This window comes from Anas acuta, chromosome 7 (assembly GCF_963932015.1).
Source record: "Anas acuta chromosome 7, bAnaAcu1.1, whole genome shotgun sequence".
Lineage (NCBI taxonomy): Eukaryota > Metazoa > Chordata > Aves > Anseriformes > Anatidae > Anas > Anas acuta.
Genome location: NC_088985.1, coordinates 32,550,115 through 32,574,870, shown reverse-complemented (window position 1 = coordinate 32,574,870; position 24,756 = coordinate 32,550,115). Strand labels below are relative to the sequence as shown.

The 24,756-nt window shown below is 45.4% G+C and overlaps 1 protein-coding gene and 1 long non-coding RNA gene across 2 annotated transcripts; one reads left to right on the top strand and one right to left on the bottom strand.

Annotated features, from left to right (window-relative positions):
* The first annotated feature begins 589 nt into the window (after positions 1–589).
* On the top strand, positions 590–17,672 carry RGS10 (regulator of G protein signaling 10). The gene is made up of 5 exons (XM_068688992.1): positions 590–772; positions 4,236–4,354; positions 5,813–5,899; positions 11,854–11,997; positions 14,626–17,672. Exons 1-5 carry the CDS (start codon positions 724–726, stop codon positions 14,770–14,772), a joined length of 546 nt encoding a protein of 181 aa, XP_068545093.1. The 5' UTR covers positions 590–723; the 3' UTR covers positions 14,773–17,672.
* Positions 8,552–11,308, bottom strand: LOC137859660 (uncharacterized). The gene is made up of 2 exons (XR_011098442.1): positions 9,959–11,308; positions 8,552–9,048 (listed from the first exon to the last, which is right to left on the bottom strand). It is a non-coding gene; the product is annotated as an uncharacterized lncRNA (long non-coding RNA).
* Positions 17,673–24,756: the final 7,084 nt, after the last annotated feature.

Below are 24,756 nucleotides of genomic sequence, written 5' to 3'. Positions count from 1 at the left end.
ACAAATCCAGCAGCGCACAGGCCAAATCCCTTCAGCTGGAAGGTATTGTGCTGTTATTTACTTTGGAAGCACAGATGCGATTTATTCTCGTGTTGGGGGTTCTGGTGTCACCGATTCCCAGGGAAGGGAGCTTGGCCTCGTGTGTAAGCGGAAAACATCCCTGGGTTTGTGAGGGGAGCCAGTTGTGTGCTGAGGCGGACACAAAATGGGGGCGGACGTGGCTGCTGGTGGGGCTCTTGGGTGTTGGGGGAGAAATATTTCAGTAAAATGCCACTTTTCAAATTGAAATAAACGAGAAAGGGAATTGTTAACATCTTCGCTGCCCCTCTGCTGGGCCAGAATTGCTCTTCCACGTCTCAGGAGAGCGAGGGGGGCGCCGGCAGCGCCACCAGCCCGCCGCTTCTGGCGGGAAGGCGCCACCGCCATGTCGGGGCCGCCCAGCACCTGCCCGGTGGCCGCTGCCCGTGTGGGGCAGGAGCCCGGCGGGGCCAAGCGAGGCTGCAGCGGGGCTGAGGCGAGCGGGAGCCGCCCCCGGCAGCAGCTCCCGGGGCCTCTCGGCGAGCGGCGCCCGGCCCCGTTACCGGCACCGCCTCAGCCGCGGGGCGGAGCGGGCGGCGGCGGCGCCCGGCAGGAGGCGGCGGTCGGGGCCGGGCAGGGCCGGGCCGGGCTGGGCTGGGACGGGGCCGCTCCCCCTCCTCTCGGCACCCCCCTGCGGGCCCCGCGATGTTCAACCGGGCCGTGAGCCGCCTCAGCAGGAAGCGCCCGCCCTCAGGTACCGGGGGCGCCTCACGCGGGGGGACGGGGACGGGACCGGGACGGGACGGGACGGGGGGAGCAGGGGGGCGGCCCCCGCTGTGCTCCGAGGCGCGGCCGCCGCGCTGAGGGAAGGCTTCGGGCGCCTCGTTCGCAGGGATGCGTGGCCGGGGAGCGCCTCCAGAGATGCTGCGAAAGCAGAACGGCCCCTGCGCTTCCTTCCTGGGGGCTAAAAGTGGAAGCCGGTGGCCAGCTGCTGCTGCTGCTGCTGCTCGCCGGGTCCTGGGGCAGCCCTGTGGGAGAAGCCAGGCTGCTCCCTCCTCACCTCACCGCCCCGCTGCTGCTTCGTGACCCCGGGTTGTTAATCCCAGGGATTGCACCAGGGATTGTGGCCGGGCAGGGCTCTGGTGGCCGCAGGACGGGATGCGGTGCGGGGAGCGCGCCCAAAGCAGTAGCAAGGCGCCGTGGCTTCGCGAAACAGGCAGGTGAACCTTCAGCGGGACTGCTGGAAGCCGAGGAGGATTCCCTTAATTAACAACCAAGCATGCGTTTGAGGTTGAGGTTGGATAAGGAGGCCCGTGCTGGATGTTTGGTGTGAGCAGGGGCTGTGTGAGGTGGGCTGGGGGCAGCAGGCGCTGAGGGGGCTCCGTGAGGGCCGTGCCTGGTGTCTCAGGGGCTTGGTGAGGCTCCAGGTCGCTCTGTGGCTGCTGGCACAGCTCGGTGTGAGCACTGCTTGCTGTAATTTTGGCCCTTGTCATCGGAGGCTGCAGCTCTTTGCCATTTCAGATAGCCCCCCTCATCTGACAGGCACAGCGTTACGAGCGCTGCGCTCCCCAGCACATCTGCCCCGCACAAAGAGGCTTTATCCCAGCCTTGCTGCCTGACTGGAAAAAGCAGCTCCTGCAGGATCCTGCCCTGAACTACCACGCTTATCCTGCCTGCTAGCAGAGTGTAGGATTCTCCTCCGAAATAACGGTGCAGTGCAAGCACTTGGTCGCTTGCCGTGTTTGTGCCGGCCGCTGCACATCCCAGAGGCAGCGGTGTCAGGGCTGCTCGCTCAGTGGAAACTTTGCTTCAGAAGTCCCCGAGCTGCCTGCTGCTGGCTCGCTCTGCCCCTTGGCTTCTGGTCTGCCTGAGAGATAGCGAGCGCTTTCCTGGGGCAGTCAGAAATAAGAGATATAATTAGCGTGTTTATCGCGTGCGTGCTGATTACGGCTTTTTCAGGAACGTAAAGTGGAAGAACTGCCATGGCGTAACGCCCTGCTCCATGCTCAAAGTTATCTCCCAGTGCTCAGTGGCAACAAGTGCCTGCCTGCCTGGTTTTATTGCTCACAGATATGTACCTGTTGGTCACTAAACGCTGGTGCTGAGCCTGTTATTCCCAGTGTACGCTATGTAACTTGGTCACCAGATGCTTTTAACAGCAGGAAGTTATCTTTATAAACAGCAAATGGTGATAATTAGGGTTATTCCTGTAATTACGTTTATTGCAGGATTGCATTCTAAAATAAACGGTTTCGGGTTTTCATTGAGTGGCTTTTAAGGAAAGGTTCTCATTGAGGTTCTCATTTCTTCAGTGGAGGCATTGTTTTTAAGGAAATTTAGTAAGATCTTGGGGCTATGGACGTGGGGATCATTCTGGGGAACTTTATCCTGTCCTAAGGTCTTAAAAACTTCTGGACATCACACATCAAATCTGCTACATGAAGCTAATACGTGGGGGTGGGAAGGTACGATGCCAACTGGGGGGCACTTGTATTAAAAAAGAGAATGTTTGTGACTGCTTATTTAATGGGGTGTAATAAAAACACCCAGCGGCTTTCATGGGCTTATAAAGCTGGAGGGTGTTCCCCCCTGCCCTGCACCCCTTTACGCAGCGCTGCCGCTCTGCTTGCAGGTGGGAGCGACCCTCAGGAGCCCGTGGTGCTCTGCTCACATTGCCTTGCTGCTCCCACCTGGCTATCGCTTGGTTTACAAAGATCAGATGCCTGGACACTTTGAGTCAGGCTCCTAAAATAAATTTCACAAATCGCAATCGGGAACCACATCCTTTTGCCTGAGGGGAGGGGAAACTGAGGCACAGATAATTCACTGCAGCGCTGTGACTCAGGCAGAGTGGATTTAATTCTCTTACACAGGCAGGGCTGTAGCTGTACCCGCTGCTTTGGAGACAAACCTGTCGCGGCCCTTACCGAGGGGGTGTCCTGAAACCTGAAATAACCACTTGTGAAGTGGGAAGGGGAGATTTTCGCAGTGGTCTCTCTCACCGTTAGGAAAACAAATGGACTCTGCAAGTCTGCAGCAGCCCAAACTCTTTGCTGCAGTGCGAGTGTTTCATGGGGTTTAACCATAGCTGCGAAGGGCATCTGATAGCACAGCTCTGCACAGATCATGCTGTGAGATACTTGCTGAGGTTTAGATTCATGGCGGAGGGAGGGTTTGTAACAGAACTGCAGCAGAAGTTGCTGGGATCTGGGTTTCCAGTACCGGCAGGGACAGACGAAGGGGCTGTGAGGACGCCTGCAGTGGTTTCAGCACGCGCTCTGTGCACCTCTGCGGTGTGCAGGGACCTCGGCTGGTGCCTGGCTGCTCACGGCCCTTCAGCCCTTCTGCGTCTCCTCCTGGCATCCCGAGTGCACGAGGAAAGGAGGCCAAGCTCTTCGTGTGTATTTGAGAGTTGTTCAGATCAGCAGTAAAAGCCCTGGAGCCTTCCCAAGGAATAGGTCTTCTGATGCGTAGCCAGCAAACAATTTTTTGGCTTCACCAGCCTTGGATGCGATGTGCTTTCTGTCCCTGGGACAGAAATACTCAGAACCATGTACCAGCTGTCCTATCTGCGGTGGCTGGCTGGCAGATAGGCCATGGGCACAGCCCAGCGTACCTTGTGAAAACAGAACTTCAGGGGACTTGAAAACAAACAAGCAATCAGAAAAACCACCCAGAGGCCACTCGCCCAGCGCAGGTTGGCTCTGCTGGGGTGAGGCTCCTCTGCCAGCTGCCCCTCTCCCCTGAGACCATGTTAAGGTGCCAGACTTGTTCTGCTGAACAAAGTATCGTGTTTCTTTCCCATTCTGCCTTTTCCCACCTCCCAGCGATGAGTCTTTCCTTGAAAATAAGTTTCGTGCGTGCAACCGAGTGGGATTTGCTTCGTAGGCACCAATGCCACGGGCTGCCAGGAGGAAAGGCAGACGGTCCTGCTGCTGCGCGGGCTGCGGTCACTGTGCTCCTCAGGCAAAAGGTGCCTGAACTCCCATAAAGCAATGGCAGCGCCTACTTCTGTGCTCGTGAATTACCCAGCTGCGAGACAATTTTACCTCTCTAGATGCAAAGCAGCATTCAAATATGTGCGTGTGTTTATTTTCAGTTTTATGGTGTTTCCTTTAAAGAGCGCAGCTGTAATCCAAGGGAGCAGAGGGGAATGGGGAAGAACTGCATGTGATGTTAATCACTCCTAACAAAGATGCTCTCCTCAATTTTTCCAGAGATAAATGACAGCGAGGGTCACCCCAGCAGTAGCCACCAGAGCTTGAAAGGAACCTCAAAATGGGCTTCATCGCTGGAGAACCTCCTCGAAGATCCAGAGGGAGTTAAACGATTTAGGGTTGCTATATTACCTATAAATATTTATATAAACTAGAATTAGGAGGAGTGAGATGAATGAGGCTCACCACAAACGGTGCAACTGTGCCAGAGCTGTGAGCGCACAGGCTCCTATCTTTCTAGATGCGTACCCTGAGCCAAGGTGGCAGAGTTGGAGCTGTGGCATTTGCCGAGCTGCTGATGTGGGGAATTGCTTGCTCTTGTAAGGCCTGCGGAAGGCTTTGGGTAGCATCTTTTTAATGGGATCGGTCAGCTGTTGTGAGGATTAACAGTTTACTGTTAGATAAACGACAGGCCTTGAGCAACTGATCTCTCTCGCCAAGCATTATTAATTTCTGGGCCCATTCCCACACATCCTTACTCAAGCAGCAAGTTACCACAAACCGTTCCCTCAGTCTGATAACTCTGAGCAGCTCTTATTTTGTATTGCAGCAGCTGTACTGAAAAACATTAACTTAACTACAAACTGTGGGCTTGTGTAGCTCCAAATGCAGGCTTGAGGCTTAATTAGGTGAGGACGGACAGTTGGTTTATTGAGGCCTTTTAGCCGAAGTCAAAGGATTTAGCTGCAGCAATAGGAACTACCTGGTAAAGTATGGCTTTGCTGGGCTAAGAACTGATAAAATGCACTGGGATAAACTATTTCCTCCCAGACTGGTTTGAAAACTGATGTAAACCAGGATTATAAACCACTGCAATTACTGTGTGATTGAGAATTCTTAAAACAACAACAAAAATCGTGGTACTATTTAATTCTTGGCATTACTTAATCTCTATTTTCTAATGTTTGGAAGTAAAAATTGTCAATCTCAGAGCTATAAATATTTCAATCACCGCTTTTTATACGTCAGTTTAACGTACTTTTTTCCCCTCATTTTAAAACATTCTTCAGTTTTGGGAGAATGCTTAAACACTGTTTAGAGAAGCCAAATATGTCTTCTGCTTCAGTTACTTAAGTAAATTTATTGCCACTGATGATCATGTTTAGAAACACTTTGATATGTAGAGATTTCACTCATTAAAAAAATCAGAAAGATGCTAGACAAGAATCTCAAGTGATCTGTTGCTCTCATTAAAATAGTTCATTATACTCACCTGCTAATGAATTCATATATTTGCAGAGTTCCCTTTGAGTAATAACTGTGAAATTACTCAAGTTATTTAACGGAGACTGAAGATGCTCTTCGTCTTAGTTACTGATAAGCTCTGAGATTAGATGTAGCTCATCCTTCTCCTGGAATGTGCTTTTAAAGTGCTGAATATATTGTTCATTGGTGCCTCGGCAGCATATAGACACATTAATGCAGTGCTTCTGTCGCACTCTGTTATGAAAACTCGTGTCATGGTGAAAACTAGCCATAGGCAGCTTCTGGCTTTAATAGCTACGTAGGAAGAGAGAAAAACAGTCGAGAAATTGGGAAGTCCTATCTTTGTTAACTTTTCTTTTTCTTTTCCCTAGGAATTTTTAAAGAAAGAATTCAGTGAAGAAAATGTTTTGTTCTGGCTAGCGTGTGAAGAATTTAAGAAAACACAGGGAAAAAAACAGGTATGCTTCCTAAATAAATTTTACTTGTCAGCAAGGTTTCCATAGCAGGGATGGAGCTGTAATATTTCTGTCACATAATGTGCTTCGTGTGAGTGCAGATAAACACATTTGAGGGAGTTGTACTGAAATCATTGTGGTAGAATTGTTTAGAAACAAAGTTGGTTTTATTTCCAATCAAAACAAAATGCTGAAATTGCCAAGTTTGCCGTGTTTGACAACTAAACTTTTTGTTGCTGCTTTGGAATAGCAAAAGGTTTAGTTCACTAATATTCCATTATCTTGTTTGAAAATATAAAGTTATCTAATTTAGGACATTTTAAAATATAATGGCTATTATATGAAAATATACACCACTATGCTTAATATGCAAACATAAAAACAAACAGCACAAACAAAATATTTTACAATACCAAAATGAATTGTTTTGCCTTTCCAAATTACCAAAGCAAAAGCAATTGAGGGTCCATTTGGATTATTTTGTTTAAATATTTATTCAAATTGATACATTCATTTTATTTTTTTTTATTGTTACATTCCTATTTTCATAAAAGCTATATTTTTCTGGTAAAATTATTCTGTTGGAAGCTTTTTAACCAACCATCTCCAGTAACTTCTATTGAAGTCTAGGTGCAACAGGAACACAGGATGTACTTTTGCTTCTTCTTAGAAGCCTGTAGAGTCAGGCCTAAAATACGTACCACGTTCTGTTTGATTGTTTCTGGAAAAACTTTAAGATTTTTTTTTGTCAAATTCTGAATTTTATTTATCTTCAAGGTAGTTTCAAAACTCCAACTGAATAGTACAATCAGTGAAAATAAGGCTCTTAAATCCTAGAAGCCCTCTTTTTTTGATATCCCACCTTTATGCCCTTCACATACCCCCCTCTTATTGATGACAAAGGGAATGTTTTGGAAGGCAACAGGTGCAAACTTACAGCCCCTTTTGCGTTATTCTGGGCCAATAGAATAGCATGAGGAGGTGAGACTGGGAAAATACCACTTAAACCTGCTTCAGATGGGACAGCATATGCTGTGAGTAACATCAGAAATGCCAGGGAATTGGAATCAGGTGGGGGAAGTGGCCTTCTGGGGGCATTATCAAGTGCATCTGGAGGAGCTGCCCCAGTTCTTGTGTCCAGACTGCAGGACTTCCTGTCTTCAGGCCAGGCAAATGTTGTCAGTGGATAATGTTTTCCAGCAGAATACTGGATTTTCAGCAATACTTATTTTTGAGAGGGGACAGTCAAGTGTCAGGAGGCAGGATGACAGAGGTTACTGCTTGTGCTAGCTGCCCCTCTGGTGGCAGCAGTTTCCGTGGGTGGAGTGAGGAGCACAGCCAGGCTGCGAGTCCATCTGTCCCCTTGCCTGTGAGGGGATTTCAGCTGCAGCCGGGCTGGGGCATGCTGGAAGCCAATGTCTGATGGCACCAAGCTCGCCCAGACAGGTCCTCAGACCTGGCTCTGCTTTGGAGGAAGCAGCTGCTTCCAATCCCATCGTGTCAGTCTGAGGTAGAAGGCGTTTGATCTCTTCCTCCCCCAGATGTCCATACAGTGTCCTGGCTGGTTCCCTACTCCCCTTCTGAGCTGGTAAAATAGAAGACAGCATTGCAATTCATGAACAAATGGAAAGATCCCTTTGCTCTGTGTAGGGCAGATGTTTTTTTTCTTGGTGTGTCACGCAGTGTCCTTGCTAAGAGGTGTGTAGGTATCAAACCAGACTTTAAAAAGGAAACAAAAATGGAAAATCCTTCTGTCGGGTCCCATGTTTGCCATTGGATAGTAATCAGATTTTCCCTTACTAAATAATTTCCATCTTTTTAGATTTACAGGATTGTGCACGCTAGTGCAGGAAATGGCAAACTGATGGATAGAGATAGCAGCTTAGTGAATGCTTGACTGGATTGCCAAATGAACGGATGGAGACTTGGTTAGTTTCAACTCAGCTTAATTATTCAGTACCAGTCATTACAGCACAGCTTTGGCACTGTAGACTCCAAACGTTACAACCAGGTAGCATAAGTGTGCTTTAGGATGACACGGATTTGCAGTAAGTTTTCGTAGCTACTGCTTATTTAGATAACTTACACAGGTAGAAAAAGCACTAAAAGTAGAAATCCTTCAAGTGTTCATGATAGCATTAAGCACGAATATGTCTTCTGAAAGTGACTCTTGCAAAAAATAACTTTGTATCTGTCTGATGAGAGCAAAGTGTTCCAAAACCAACTTAGTTATTTAACAACCTGCTTCTCATTAGAGCTGGTTTACCACAGAAACTCTCACAGACACTCGGATTTCGGTCAGATGAAGTTGATTTCAATTAAACCTGGATAAAGTAGGATTGTTTTTTTCTATTTTTAAAGTATAAAATAAACTTGCCATTACTTGACGTGCGAGTGTTAGCATGAGGGTTTTCTTAGATGCAGCTTGCACCAAAGTCACCAGCTGCTTGTTGGATTAATTATCTGCTGTTCCCAGTGCTGTCATGGTCCTGCAGGGGCTGCTGTGAGGTGGGGAGGTTGGCTTGGGAGCTGCTGCCCTTCCCTGCTGTCCAGTCCGCCCCTTGCAGGCAGGTGCCAGCTCGCCCTGGCCGTGCTTTCTGCTGGCTGCAAGCTGCCTACCTCTGTTAGTGCCATTCTGAGAAAATATCTGGTGCCTTTCGTTGAGGCTCATTAAGTTTGCTTCAGTCTTTACTCTAACCACAGCCATGTGGGCTCTGCCTAGAGAGCTGATGTATCGAGCCTACACGGCAGATCTTGCAAGATGTTGTGCAGATGCATCTTCTCTGCCCCCTTCCCCTTGAATGTGAGCCACTGTGCAGCCAGGGTTGCTTGATCACAGGAGCAGAGGGAGCACTGGCAAGAAGAAGCCTGGCACCTGCCTGTGGTGTTGGCTCTAGACTAGTGGTGGGAATGCAGAAGGCAGCAGAAAAGGAGTTCAGACCATACCTCTCCTTGAGTTTACATTTGTTTTCCTGTTTTGGTGAGCTAACACAAAATGCATGCATGGTGCAGGGGAAATGTTCAGCATCTGCAGAGTTGGGCAGCGAGCAGACTGCATCAAGAGCCTGGACAGGTCTTTAGGTGGGCTGACTCCAAGCTGTTCTCTTGCAGCATGGAAGTACAAGCTCTTCCCCTCCGCTCAGGAAACACCTCTATCATTTAAAATAAAGCAAAAAAAGGATGTTTTCTTTATCGCTCCTTTAAAATTGAAGTCAAAGTAGAAATGTCATTTTTAGTGAAGACTGGGGAAGGAATTAAGTGAGCTCTGCTGCCACCCATATGGTCCACATCTTAGGACACACGTTTAACTATTGAAATGGGAGTGGTGAGGATAAGTGAATAAAATTTAACTTTAAATATTTTACTGAGGTTAGATATATGTTTCTGCTTGCTAATGAAATAAATAACATGTCCCTTGTGCTACTTTCCAAGTTTTAAATGCTTCTTCTATTGCAGCTGAGCTTTAAGGACAAGTTACAGATTGTAGGAAGTGTTTTGAACAACAGAGAATCTTTTCAGCTGTTGCTGAAATTCAGCAAAATGCTCAAGAAGTTTTGTAGAGACCACTTGCAGAATAAACGTGTATTATGGTTGGATTTGATGGTCCTGAAAGCCTTTTCCAGCCCAAATGACACTGTGATTCCATATCTATTCTGTACCATGTCCTTCTGCTACTTCTCCTGTGCAATGTGGCAGTGTTTATAAAGGACTAGGTAACACCGCACAGCTGCTAACTGCTGGAGTCTGCTCTGATGAGCATCTGGGACGCCCATTCACCTCATTTGGGAACCACACATGCTTCAGAGCTGAATTTGACCTTATGAAAGGAAGTGGGAAGGAATATTTTATCCATTTGAACTACCGAGGGGGATTTGCGTAGACAGAACTTTGTATTCCAAAGGGGAACTTGGCGTGGATGCAGAGGCGAGTACACAGATGTGAGAGAAAAGTGCCAGAAACGCTTTAATAACCACCTGTGAACAAGGTTCCAGTCTCAGAATCAGAGCAGAGTCCCCCGCGCTGAGGCTTTAGTTTGAGGCTAGACCAAAGATCACCACCCACCGACTGGGAACAGCGCTTCCTCTTCCTCCTGGACCTGGCTTTCCATGAACATCCTCTGGGGAAGGCATAAACGTACTGGCAGCTTCACTGTACCTTCATTTATTTTTTAGTTCAACTGATATTTCCCTGCTGGAACATAGATGTAGCCTAAGAGGGGCTCTGTGTGCAGCAGAACATGTGAAGTTCATTCATGTACTTCCACGTCTCCAGTGCCACATCAGGCCCCCCATGTCTCTGCAGTGACCCCCTCTCCCTACCACAGTTCTTTCACTTCCTTTCTTTGTCATTCTTTCCCACAAAATCCAGAGATCCTCCCCATTTCACCAGCCTCCCACGCAGTCTTCTTGTTCCCCCCATGTTCTCTAACTTCCTCACAGCACTTCTGTTTTCTCTCATGTTTCCCCTTGAGCCTTCCTTTACTCTTTCCCCGTGGTGCCCAGCTTGCTGCTGTGCTCCTTGGGCAAGAAGCACCTCGTGCTGGGGCTGGCATGGAGCTCTGTGGGTATTGATTAGCCACCTGCCAAGTCCTGGCTGACAGCTCAAGGAGGCAACTTTGGAATATATCCTTTGCACCTTGTCTGTGTGAGGGCTTTAATGTAATTTAAGGCAGTCACACCTCTGATTGGATTAATGGCTCATTTAGAACAGACGTCTCTGACCCAGTCTCCCCTAATCAGTGAAACTGAAAAGATTGTGGATCTTCAAAAAACACCTCACTGTGACCGAATGCACCTGGCACGTGATAGTTTGTCCACCAGATGAGTGACCTGTAGCACTTTGCGTCCCCTTCAGCAGAGGGAGAGTTAACTCTCAGGCATTACTAATTGTCAAGCACATGTTGCTTTTCTTCTAATTATCACCAAATGCTGATTCTCAGCTGTAAAACATTAAAGAAATTCTGGGACTTGTTCGTGGGTAAGGGTTTAAGTGCTTCCTCCTTCAAGCCCACTTCCTGCCAAAGGGTCCCCTCGTAGATGGTTTCTCATTAAATGCAGTGAGTAACGCTGACACGGACCCGCTGCCAGTTATCCGGGCCTGCTGCTCTGCAGGCTGTGCTTTCAGAGGGCTGCAGCGAGGCTTACCTTGTACGTGGCTTGGCAGAGTTCTTCCTCACAAGCTTTTTTTTTTGATCTGACTGGCCTGCGTTTGATGTTAAGGGATTTTAGCCACTTGGATGTTGCTTTGATGCTTAAGGGTGCCTGGTATGGTCGAAACACTATCACTGGTACTGATCTATCAAGAGAAGACTCATGAAATCAGGGCAAATGCTAACACAGTGCCTTATGCAAGTCACACCTCTAACAGCTTTTGAGAGACTTATCAATACGGTTAGCCAAAAATTATTTTTTTTCCCCAATCTTGTACTCAGTGTTGGATGTGAGCTGCCCTGAGGTAAAAACACAAAAACAACATGTAAGCTGCATGATGAGGTTATCCAGCAGCAGGCATTATGCACTGATTTGCTTATTTTTGCTGCACAGGGAGAGTAAGCTTCCATGGTGTTTTTTCTTCCTGGGTTCTTTGTGTATGCTGGTTATCTATTAATAAAAACGATCTTCTAAATAGTGAAGGCAAATCCTAGGTGATGGTGCTGTACAGTTTTATGCTGGATACTCAGTTTTGAACATCACAACCGCTGTCTGACTGACGTGCTGAATACTCACAACTTCTGCTAATGTCAGCACAGGAATTGGCCTGCAGTGATGTTTTTCCTCCAGCACAAATAAGTATAAATAAATAAGCTGATCTTTATATTTTCGTTTTGTTTCCTTTTTAATTCACACTACGTTTTGTTTTTAAGAAGTGAGTGAGTTAGACGTCTCCATCAAAACCTTAAAAATATAGCGACTATTTCCACAGTAAGTAATTATTTACTTAAATGTGTCCTTTTGCAGATGCAAGAAAAAGCTAAAGAAATTTACATGACTTTCCTGTCCAGTAAGGCCTCGTCCCAAGTCAATGTTGAAGGGCAGTCCCGTTTGAGTGAGACAATTTTGGAGACACCTCACCCTCTAATGTTTCAGAAGCTCCAGGACCAGGTAAAACTATTTTCTTCACCATGCGAACGGTGAAGAAATATGAACCGTATGAATTCCAGTTTGGGACTTTCCTGAAAAATTGGATGAAGTTTGCTCCTGGGTTCCTCCGCTGGTAGCTTGGGAATCACCAAGTGCCTAACTTTGTGCCTACATTTTCCTGTGTTCGCTTGTGCCGAGTCATTGCTGATGTTTGTTTCCGTAGTTGCCACTGGTTTCCCTGAGAGCTCAAGATTCCTCTCTTTGCTTTGTTTTGTATTTATATTTATGTGAGTATAATGCAGTTTTCCAAAAAGCCCCCTCTTCTGCGACACACAAAACTAAAGAGAGGAGTTGGCATCTGCTTCGTGTTTTCCTACAGAACTTGGGAGGTCTGGTAGAAATTAAGTAGTGGACTTCAGGTACGCCTTTTGGTGGTAAATCTTCTTAATTGTTAGCTTAGTTCAAATCGTAAGCTGTGAAGTGAGTCATCTGCAGCTTTCCAGCACTTGCAGTCTGTACTATTTTTAATTTCTGTACCAACCTCAGCACTACCTGTATGTTCCATTTAGCTCTTCTGCAGAGAAGCAGTTACACAGATTTAAAATAGTGTTTTCTGTCTATTTTTATATCAGGTGCTGAATATGTTAGTTGGGCACTGGCTGGATCAGTTGGAGGGATCTGGGGAGCAAAGGTCCTGCCATCTTTCAGGGAGATTCCAAGCCATTAGCAGTGGAAGTGCCTGAAACCCAGCTTCCACGGGAAGAAGCAGTGTTTGTCATGGAAAACCTCCTGACTTGGTGGGCGGGTGGGTGATTGCGTGGTCACGAGTGTGAAGCTGGAGGGGCTACTTGGGTTAGGATGTTTTGCAGCTTTACAGTGAGCGTGCACAGCCAGGGCTTAGTGATAGCTGACCTGGAAATATGCTAGAACAGTGGGAGAAGAATCCCAGTGGTGTAGGGAGAAAGTCTGTGAACTTACCAAATGCAGAACGTTTGGGTTGTTGTAGATTTCCACTGCTTGAAGCTCCTGTTTATTGCTGTTAGATAATTGAGGAAGAGTTATGTTCTTCTCTTGTCTTCAATCCTTATAAAGTTATGAAGAGCAGTGCATATAACTTGATCTCTAACAAACACTGCTAACTGCTACTGGCAGCTTGTGCTTGAGGCGCAGTCAGCCGGGCTCGTTGGCCAGAGCTCGTAGGGTTCCCAGCATCAGTGATAACCAGCACTTGGTTCCTCAGCAGCCCCGGTGATTTAACTGGGGCTACTTCTGGGGCGACCTTACGCACACAGCTTAGAGGCAGCTGTTGCTGTTGAAGGGCGTTGGAAGTGGTTCATGAAAATCTGTAGATTTTTAAATACTTGCAGGGTAAACGTGCCTGCTCCGAGGTGACAAGAGGAGGGAACAAAGAGAACTCAGCTTTTGCACGTGATTATAAAATCTGTTTCTGGCTAACCAGGCTCTAGGGGTACTCAGAGAAGATTTTGATCTTAGTGTTCTCCCTCTCTGGGAGATGCTGTAGATGACACAGGAACAAGAGGAGTCTAAGTTCTTAAGCTGACTTAAAACATTTTAACAGGTGATGTTTTCCTTGCAATATTTTTTTTTGCCCTTAAGCTAGTTTGATAAATGTAATTATATTGGAGTTAGCCAACCCCAGCAAGTGTAATTTGACCTTGCTTAACTGTACAGATTTGAGTCTTTATCGAGAGAGTGTTTTGGAATTACTTGTTAGTCTTCAAGATTGCCACCATTTTATATGTGTACTTAAATACCTAGATATGTAAACAAGTTATGATTTGTAAAATGCTTTATGTCATTTGTTTTGCAAGGGGGGTAGTGAACAAGTGACGGTTGGTAAAGTGCTTTATGTCATTTATTTTGCAAGGGGGGTATTCCAGCTCACGCACAGGCAAGAGAAGTCAAGTTCTGTTTGCTTGCCTTGGTGTGTCTGTTCAGGTTCCTTGAACATGTGGGCAAAAAACCAAAAAGGCAGTTTGAGATTTTTTTCCTTCCAAGCAGCTGGATTACCCAGTTGCACTACCAGCTAGAAATGAGGCTTGTAAGGTTATCCGCATTTGGATGATCCACAAATGCAGGTCAGAATCCAGAAATTCCTCTTGGAAACGTAGTTACTCTGGGTACCATAAAATGTAATGAGTCACGAGTGATAGCTCAGGGAGGCTGCTCCAATGAAATAGTCATCAGAGGGTGGTGCGGACTTGGGTTTTGCCATGGTTGTAGTTTTCAGGTTTTCTTTTTTCTTTCCCATTGTTTCAAGACCAAGCAAAATACGGCCCCAACCTTGACACTGACCAGATTCCAGGCTCCTCTCCTAAGCCCTTTTGTTTTCAGAAAGCTCCAAATGAGTTCTAGCATTTTTTTTGCCTGAAGTGGATATAAATAGAAGAGAAAGCAGATGTGTTGAGGGATGAGCTTACTCTGGAGCCATTTGACACTTAAATTAAAACTAAAATACACTTTGAGGTGTATTTTAATGTCGTGCCTTTTAGTAATTACAATCCTGGCAGCAGTAACAGGAAAAAAAAAAAAAAAAACAACAGTAGAATTCATATGTTGTCCTCATTCAAAATGTAGTTTTACTTGGGTCATTCTTTTTTGTGTTTTTTTTTTTTCCTCTCTTACCAGATATTCAATCTGATGAAATACGACAGCTACAGCCGCTTCTTAAAGTCAGACATCTTCCTAAACCATAAGAAGTCTGAGGAGCAGGAGGAGAATTCACCAGATGCTCAGACTGCAGCTAAAAGAGCATCAAGAATTTACAACACTTGATACGATGAATCTCGTTAGGAGAGGCAATCCAGTAATTAACTCACACTCAGGAACAGTCTAGGTTTATAGCAGTTGCATATAGGGCTTGGGAAAGCTCAAAACATTTTTAGGAGATACTTACCTTTTTAATTGCTTGAATGACTAATTGTTTTTGCATGACAGCTAATAAATAACCAAGTGCCCATGGAAAGACTGTTTCCTAGCTAAAAGGCTGAGGTATTCCTCCATAACATGAATTGCATTTTATATTTCACAAGTTAAAATGCTTTCAGTTTCTTTTGCTTTTTTTTTCGTTGTTGTTTTTGGGCATAATGATGCTGAGAAAGTGTTTTTTTGTTGTGTTGTTGTTTTAATTTGTGCCTTCTGGTTTTCATTTGTGCATGGCTTTTACTTTCTGAATTGTTGGGAGCAGCTGTTGAGGAGTATGTTTTAAGTTATTTTGTGAATGAGACATTCATAGGAAATTCTAATTAAGGGACAGCATCTTTCAGGGTCAAGATCAATGGAATCTAATCTCACTTCTGTTTTCCAGTGTAACTTTTTTCTTTCAAGGTGATAGAAGTTTTACTTTGCCTTTACTTACGCATCAAAGCACTTCTCTGATCATGGTTTTCATTTTTGTATTTCTTCAGTTTCTCCAATATTTTTGCAGCAGACAATCGCCTTCAGAGAAGGGAGCAATGTATATCCCCTTTGGGACGAAAGCTCTTAGACACAGAGCATCTCTGAAGAATTCCTAAAAGCCGTCGGGAAATCTGCCAGTTAATATCCCACATTGGGCACACTCATTTCAGCAAAGCTTGGCTGGGGCACGTCCTGCGTGTCAACCAAATTGTCTGTTACATCAGGGTCAGATGCTGCTACTGGGAAGCATCTGTTTTTTTCCTGGGTCTTAGTCCCACTATGTGTGGCAAGAGTTATTCTGCAATGTGCCAACCATCAAAGTCTGACTTTGTAAGATATTTCTATTAAAGTCAACCTGCCAGTGTTATTAAATAGCAGTTTTATTTGGGAAAGCAAAAAGCCACGTGCTTGTTCACAGGCTTCACGGTGTGTAGTCTAGCTCTGTTTCACTTTCATTACTTACTCCTTCATTTTTTTGCACTGCTTTCCTTGAACTTTTGCTGATGTGCTGGCTAATCAGATTGCACAGTTAGCTTTTCATGTAGTGTTTTTTTTAGGAAGGTCAGATGTCATACACTGCTGTCACTATCAGTGTTTTTAAAACTAGGTCTAGGTTGTAATTTTTGAGGACGCAGATTCATTTGATAGACTTGATGATGACTTCTTTATCTCTGAGCCATTCTTGCAGGTAACGTGTAAAGAAAATTGTTGCTGTGGGTGCTTCTTGTTACACATAAGAGTGGGAATAGGACTTCTGATTCTTCCTCCAGAGCTAAATGGCCTGTTCATTCTTAGGAAATAAAAAAGCAAATTATGAAAGTCCTTCTGTGTGCATGTTTTAAGGTGTAATTCTTATGCAATGAGTAATTTTTCCTTTTATGCTCCCAAAGGATTTAAAGGTGAAGTCATACTCCTGCTACAGGCACTCTCGGCGGTGTTTGACCTCATGCTTAAGCTATATTTCAATATTTCAATCCTTCTGTTGTAATGAGGCCTAGGAAATGTGACCATCCAGTTCTGGATTTACAGAGATTATAACAATTTGTAATCTCAGGATAATGTCTTTGGAAAATTCACTGTAACAGTGAGCTCTTAACACCTGCCAAGGCAGAGGATGGAACTTCTCTTACAGCTGAAGTCCTTGGGAGCAGGCTGCTTAAGCACATTCGGGAGTTGGGACTTGTCTCTATCCGGTAATTGCAGCAGAAGTCTTGGTGATCTAGAAAAAGCAGGATGGGGACCTTGATGGGAAAAATGCAGGATGAACTCTTACTGTGTTCATCACGCAGATGCGTAGTAGGTTCATTTTTAATCATATTGATTTACAAAAATGCATGAGTAGGAGAGAAAAGTCTTTGACTATCAAGTTTTGAAATAATAAGTAAACCCAAGGCTGTATGAACAATGGTAGGGCAGTAAGAGAGAAAATACGGATGTGTAGCTGCTCATAAACAACTTTTTCCTTGGCAATACTCTCGCTGTCAGGTACCGTATTATTTGCTTGGTGACAGCAAGTGCCCGGTGGGAGTAGACACAAAAGTGCTTTACACTACTACCAGCCAAAAGCTACTCAAATGGAAATGCGTTTCTTAGCAGCATTTCGATGCCTGTGATGTTTATTTCAATGCCTGTGATGTTTTTATGGTAGTATACCCAAATCCGCAACATTTTTAATCTTTGTATTTTGTTTTTGCCTCAGCAGTAAAAAATTCATTGCCCTCTTGGCTGTCTTTCCAAGTTTTGTGTTGTTCTGTTTTCTTTTATTGTTTGTTTTGGTTTTGTTTTGTTTTTAGAAAAACATCTAGGCTTGCGAGATGCAGAAATCAGAGGGTATTTTCTATCCATGGTCTCTATTATCCAGTAAGAGAGCAATTGAGGTAAAACAGTGCAAGCAGCTATCTGTAATTGCAGCATGTATTATGTGTGGAGAACATTATTTGCTTCTGTTGATTTCATCACTGATCAAACTTTGTGAAATAAATTGTCCGAGGCATATAGCAAATTGCACAGGCAGAAAAAGAGATGTTTCTTGGAGTAAATCCTGCATTTCAGCAAGAACTGTAAACTTCACGTTGAACCTCCTGCTCTAAGTGGCTATTCAGAGTTGCTTTATGTAGAGGTCAAAGATAGGAAGGATTTATTCCTTTTCGTAGAATTTACACTGAAGGTGTAAGCACAAAAAGCAAGAAAGTTTTCATGCCTCATCACGTGCCTTGAATTCTGCCCTAATGTGTGTTTCTCAGCTGAAAATTAAAATATTCTACAAATACACTGAACCTGTGTGCTGATGGTTGTTTTGTTTTGAATGCAGTTTGAGCCAAGCTCACTTCATATGCTGTAGCGATCCCGTTTTCTGCTCTCATTCCCTGTTAGCACAGTTGCTTGCATTCTCTCACTGTCTGTTTTTCTCTTGGAAGCTAGGATGGCACAGCGGGTTTCACTTCCGAGTCAGCTGTTGTTGAACAAAAGCACAGAAAGTCACTCAAACAGCAGATGCTTGTACCTTCATCTCCTTTTTTTTTTTTTTTTTCATTCTGTTTCTTCCGTTGTGCTTGTTTCAAATTGCTAACCCATTGATGTGGGGAAAGAGGGTTTGAAAGACTGTACAGAAAGGTTTCAGTAACAGTTGAGAACGTGCTTATATTTTTACTGAAGGTACAGATGGAGTTAAACCAGTAGCACTTGCATCTGCTTTAAGATCTAACTAGGCCTGTGGTACAGAGAGAGGACAGTGGTTCAAACCTGAAAAATGATATGAGTTCCCTTTTTATAAATTGTGTTTTTTTCATCCTACAGACAGAGCAGCGAGTCTTACAAAGTTAACTAGTTTTGCCAGACATCATCCCTGACACACCAGGATGTTCACACGGCTGTGTCCATTGCCCTGTCCCAGAGGCAGCTCCCTCTTGTTTCAAATCCAGCACAGATCCCGTCCAAGGACTCTGAGTGCTCTTTTTACCATTAAAAGCAAACTGCGGGGTGTCCTTTATCCAGAGGATCCACGTAACTTTACTGGGTTGCCATACAAGCCCTCAGCAGCTGCTGTGTGACTGTGATCGCTGCAATTTAGCAGCTTTATTATAGTTGAGGGATGTTTTTCATCAGCACAACTACTCATGTCTTGGCTGATAAGAGTGGCAAATCCACTTCATTTGGGAGTTAAAAAGCGCCCAGTACTGAGCGGGTTGGCGTGGTGGGGGAAGGAGGAGGGAAAGCAGTTTACAGAATGTGGTTGCTGTGTGGGTAAATGAAATAAAAGCCAAATTTAACAGCACCCTCTCCTGGCTCCTGGCAGAATCACACGTAGGGATACTGACAGCTGAGGATAGCTGCGAAGAAAGGAAGGGCACAGCTCTTCGTTTCCTCAAACTCAACGTATTACCCATCCCTTATGTCTCAAGAAATCCATTTCACGGCTAAATTACTGCCAATAACGTGTGGTGTGAGGCTGGTCGTGCAGGACACAGGGGTTCAGTGCCCTGAAATTGCTGTCGGGGATGCACTGAGCCTGGCTGCAAAGTGCGTGGCAGCTCGCCTTTTTCTGCACAGATTCCAGCAGTGCCTGGTCATTTCCTCACCAGAGCGTGGCTGCAGCAACCCCGCAGTGTGAGTTTTCCCAAAGGAGTCCCAGGTCTCTCCGCAGGTCGTTCTGCCTGGCTGGACCCCCAAGCCCAGGGGAATCCTGGCCACCAGGGCTCCCAAGGCACCATGTCAGCGTGCAGCTGGCAGCGAGAGCTGTATCAGCACTAACAAATGTGGTTTCCGTTTTGTTGTGTTTTTTTTTTCAGTCCTGTCTCAGCTGCCTGGGGGTTATCGTTGCCTGCGACCATTTGATTAGATAGATGTCAAGTGTTTTTCCGTGTCATTCATGCGCAGAGGTGGGACTTGGAGATATCCGAATGGGTTTATGGTAACAGCTGCGGCAGCGCAGCTCTCCCAGAGTGACAACAAAGGGACAAACCTAGAGGTAAATTAAAACCTCTCGGGTTTTTCAATCCACAGTCTGGAGGAACAGCCTAATACGAGATTTTCTCGGTTCCCGTTCTGTATGTACTGACTGCAGACTTTTTCCATGGGCTGCATGCTGGGGCTTAGCCACTCTTTCACAACAGCAGTGCACGCAACAGAGAGATGCCCTTTTTGCACACCTGAAGTGCTGCAGGTCCAGACAGCGAGGAGCATAATGAAAAAGCACGATGCCATCCTTTTAGTCTGCAAAGAGGTACTGACAAGAAAGTGCACAAATTGAAGGTAAAAGGCAACGCTGCTACAGACACTGCTGGGGCTGCAGAGCTCAGCACGTCACCAAATCGTAGTGGCAGCGTTTTGGTGTTCCCTGCAGGAGCACATCGCTCCCTACATGAGTGGGAAATCCATTGCTGCTGCTGTTCTCTCTGTTCTCTGTTATCTACCCTTGGAAAACCAGCTTCTGAGCATCCCAAGCAGGCTACTGGGTGGTGGCAAACCCACAGGTTTAGAGAAGCCCTATTGGATTGAAATTGCAAGCTACCGTGTAATGAACGCGACAGGGCTCATGGAACACCTCTGGCTGCTGCTCCACGTCTTTGACACCATCTCTCATGGAGGAAATATGAAATTAACATTTTTATATATTTTTTTTCAGAGAAAGCTTTCATCCTGAAGCCAACAGAGTATGAGCTGTACATTTCATCCTTTCCTCCCTCTCCCCCACCCACTTCCTGCCCTACTGTAAAGCAATCTGAACTCCGTGTGATCTCTGCTTTCGGAGGGTTTCATCTCCCAGGCTGCTTCATAGATTATCAGCGGAGTCCCAGCGAACAGATGGCTGCGAGTGACAGCAGCGCTGCAAAGAATTAAGCAAATTATTTCCATCTCAGGACCGGTCTTGTTCGCTACGTTATGTAGCTTCTAAGCGTTTTCCATCCGCTCGGATGAATATTTGTGTATCGTTTACGGAACATGAACCAAATCTCTCTGAACCAAAATTTCCAACCTCAAGGCGACTTGTTATTTTTGGAGTCATCATCAGGCCTTGGGCAAAGACTTCAGGGAAATCTTATCCTCTGTAGCCGGGCCAATAGCACTGTAAACTTATAGATGAACTGTCTTTTTCTGAGCTCAAGATTAGGCAACAAACCAAACTCTTACTAAGCCACTAGCAGAAGTCAGAAAAACTACTGAGTGTGGCAGTTTTTTGTAATTGTTTGTGTTTGTCATTTTGACTCTTTGCTCTGGTTTGCTAAAAATCTCTTTCATGTGAAAGTGTGGAATGTTCTTCTGTGGGAGGAGCGCTGCCAAAAACCGACTCGGTCTTTTTTCCCCTCTTCTTTCATTTTTCCCCCCACTTCAGAGGAGAGCCGAGCTAGAAATGCAGATCTTGGCAGCGGGGAGTTTTTTTAGGGTTCAGCGTTTTCAGTGAGGGATACCCGGGGATACCAGCACAACTGACACCTCGCCAGACACCCAGAAGGGTGGGGTAGGGGCGAACAAAAGGGAAAGCCGTGGATCTGAGTGCTGCCAAGAGTAGCTCATGGTTATGCTGTTAAGGTTCAGCTGTCCTTGTGTACAGAACTGGTGTCACAGCAAAGCTCCCGAACTGGGTAAGAAAATAAGGGGTGAGGGGGGCGACATATCAAAGAATCACAGAATATACAAGTTGGATCTGTCGCTGTGCTGTGAAAACCATCATTCACTTCATCATCTCTTAGTTTGCCTATGGAAGCGCTGAGCTGGACACTTCAGTGTCCAAAAGCACGGTGCAGGTAAGTCCAGCCAACCTGAAGTTTTACTTCTATGGCAGCACTCTCGTATTAAGCAGCATCTTGCTTCAAGACAGGTCTTGCTCCACCAGGTTGGGAGATTTATGAGCATCTGGACTACAGCAGAACAAAGCACCCACTCCCAAGAGGATCTGCAGTCCTCAGCTCCCCCTCTTTCTCTTTTTCCTCCTTCCCAACAACCCGTCTGTGGTCTTTGCCCTGCTCCTTAACCCCTCCCAATCTGTGTAAGCGTTGCCCACTCTGGGATTATTACTTTTATTTCCTCTGTTATATTCATCTTCAAAGCTTATAAATACAATGTTTAGAGGTGGTTGTGGCTCTGAAGGGCTGATGAATCACAAGCCCTCCCATAAACCCTATAAAAATCATCTTTTTTTTTTACCACAGGAGAAAATACAGATGGGAAAAAGTACTTGTTATCGAGCTCTGAAAAAAAAAAAAAAAGGAAAACCATGGCTCACAGCAGTGTAAGCATCACTGTTTTCCATTGACAATATGTTCACTTGTTACAACATGTAACCTAAGCTGCTCATAACATGCTTGATGATTTTTTTCCTAACATAACATTACCCTAATATTACACAGTCCCGGTGCATTCATGTACCTCTGCAGATCTTGCAGTGGGGGGCTTCGTTAGCTACCCCCAGGCATGCAGAACAGGCATGTGGCGAGTATGAAAGAGAGTGTGTAGAAGAAAGTTACAATATCATGAACCAGAGAATGACCTTTTTTTTTCTTTTTTTTTTTTTTTTCTCTATTGGGCAATGTATGTACAGCAACTAAATAGTCTGGTCTTGCTAGTATTATATTAGCAAGGAATAATCTGTACTGTTGTTGCTCTATGTGTCATCATTCTCTTAAACCCATTGTGTTACATGTGCACGTTCATGCCCATGTACCTGTATCTGCTAAAAATTTCTCTGCTGAGCTCTGCACCAGCTAGAAATCTTTAGAGCTGCTGGTCATGGCAGAACCAAACAGGATAAAATGCAAAGGTCCCATATGATAAACAGTATTGCCATTTAAAAAAAAAAAAAAAAAGCCCCTTAAGATTTGTCAGTAGAAAAACTTATTTTACTAGACCAACCAATATAATTGGAAAGCAGACATGCTTTGGAGATCATAAATGCTCCCTGCAAAACTTCTCCCTAAAAAAAGTCAAAAGCTTGTATTCCTTGAAATAAGTCTGTTTTTTTCACAATGATGTGAGCTGGCCTGATATAATATATTGTTTTACTCCAACTGCTAACCTTTCTGTCATGGTTTTATATATGGTTTTATATCCTTAGCTCAGATCATCACAGTTGCAATATCACTGCAACAAAGACAAGATTAAATTCTACAACATTTGCCACTGGTTTTGCAGCATGTTAGTGGGCAATGACAGTCTGGTAGCTTTACATAATTCAGAAATAGTTCTCAACTAGTAACCTACAAAGATTTTCTAGGCACGGAAAAGAACTGTTATCATGGTGAGAAAAGAAACAGACGTTTCACATTTGTGCCCACAGCTCAGAACTCCGACTGGGCCATTGCAATAGCCATTTCTATGTGCAGACACTATGCTGATGAGATCTGAATTACTGGATGTAATTCTACTCCTTGTCTGACACAAAACTGACCTTTTTCATGAGCCTTTCAAGGACTGACAATATAATTAGTTTTGCTGAATCTGATTTGGGCAATATCATATTTCTGTCTTGTTAACACCACACAGTTTGGTTCACTTCCTTTTTTTCCTAAGGCATAGTCCCTGAGAGATTATCCTGAAGACTGATCCTACTGTACTTATTGCAAGCGTGTACTGTCTTAATTGTTTCCTTGTACAGTTGAAATACAATGCTTACATCTCAAGGACATCTCTCTGTTTCTTTCCGGGAGATGGTAATTTTGCTTTACAAGTGTATGGATTTGCTGTGAAAAATCCAACCGTAGTCTACATAGCAAAAGAAGAAGAAGAAGGAGAAGAAAAAAAAACAAAACACCAATAACAATTGGTCATTTGTATGGTGGATGAGAAAGAAGTCATGGCTACATCTACCATTAGCAATTTGTGACATTAATGAAGATTACTCCCCACAGTAAATCTGAGGGAAAGCAGACACAAACTGAAGGGTCCTGTATTGGTACGTTACATGGTTCTCACTCCCCAGGAAGCCAAAGGAGCAATATAGCAAAAGGACAACAAGAAACATCAAAGTCCCAAGCTCTGCTTACAGGGAGGTTGCCAATGCAAAGGAAGAAAGGGCACCAAGTGTTCAAGGCTGCTCCTCCATGACCTGAGCTGATTCTCCTCTGTGACCTGAGCCAAAAGCACGTCATAATTCATATCTGCCTCAACTTTCTCACTAAAATTCTTACTCTTTTTTTCTCTTTAGTCTTTTTCTGTGTCATATGGTGCCTTCACATTGTTACCATATCTTCTCTATCCTTTCAGTTGTAGAATTGCAGAGTTGTTTCCCTTTGTGTCTCCCACCCTTCCTGCTGAAATGCCATGCTCAGCTGTACTCCACCTCACCTGGATGCTGTCCCACCTTCTCAGGCACTTCACCATTTTGTCACAGCCATCCTGCTGCTATTTATTATTATTATTTTTTTTCAGCTACCTCAGCCTTTTCCACAAACCTGCCACAGGCTGCCTTCTCTGAAGCACCCCCAAACCCTCCTCAGCTGCCTGCTTTGAGGTACCTCAGCGCTAACTGCGACCACAGCCACAGCCTCCCCTGAGGTACCGCAGCATTTCCCTCCAAAGCGTTCCCATCGCCTCCTCTAAAGTCACCTCAGTGTCAACTGCCAAAACACTGACGCTGCCCGCTCTGAAGCAGCTCAGTGTTTCTGTAAAGCCTCCCGCTGTCCCATTTCTGAGGTAACACAGCATTTCCTGCCGTACCCTAGCCTGCCCTCTCCGACTTCCTCAGCATTTCTCGCTAAAATGCTGCCGCTGTCTTCTCCGAGGTCTGCCAGTGCTTCCCACCAAGGCCTTCTGCTCTCCCCTCCCTGAGGTGCTGCCAGGTTTCCTGCCAAAACAGCATCGCCATCTTCTCCAAGTTACCTCAGCTTTTAGCTGCCAAACTGCTGGCACTGTCTTTTCTGAGGTGTCTCACCGCTTCCCTCCACGCCTCCTGCTGCTCCCTTTCTGAGGTACCTTTGTGCCTCCCCTCAAAATGGTGCCACACCGCCCTCCTCTGAGGTACCTCAGCCTTTCCCACCAAAACACTGCTGCAGGGTGCGACCTGCCAAAATGCCAGCGCTGCGGCTCCCTGAGGAACCTCGGCATTTCCTGACTGAATGCTGATGCTGACCCCTTGGAGATACTTCATCACCTCACCTACAACTGTTGCCCTGTCCATGCTCGGGGTTACCTCAGTGCTTCCTGCCCAAATATCTTCAGCTGTCCTCTCTGGCTTCTTCCCTAGCCTCTGCCCAGGAGTCACCTCAGAGCTCACAAACAGTCCAACACTGTTCCTTCACCCATAGCTCCAGCCCTGGGCAGGCTTTCACCTCTCCACAACCCCAGAGTGGCTTCCTGCCTCAAACCCATTCCAGCTCCTTCTGCAGTGCCATTGTCCATCTGTCCTTGTAGGACAGAGATGCTTCC

Excerpts from the sequence above, each read along its gene's own strand:
- RGS10 (XM_068688992.1), top strand. The coding sequence starts at position 724 with ATGTTCAACCGGGCCGTGAGCCGCCTCAGCAGGAAGCGCCCGCCCTCA. Across the intron at positions 4,355-5,812 it reads AGGGAGTTAAACGATTTAGG|GAATTTTTAAAGAAAGAATT; the intron begins GTTGCTATATTA and ends TCTTTTCCCTAG. Across the intron at positions 11,998-14,625 it reads TTCAGAAGCTCCAGGACCAG|ATATTCAATCTGATGAAATA; the intron begins GTAAAACTATTT and ends CTCTCTTACCAG.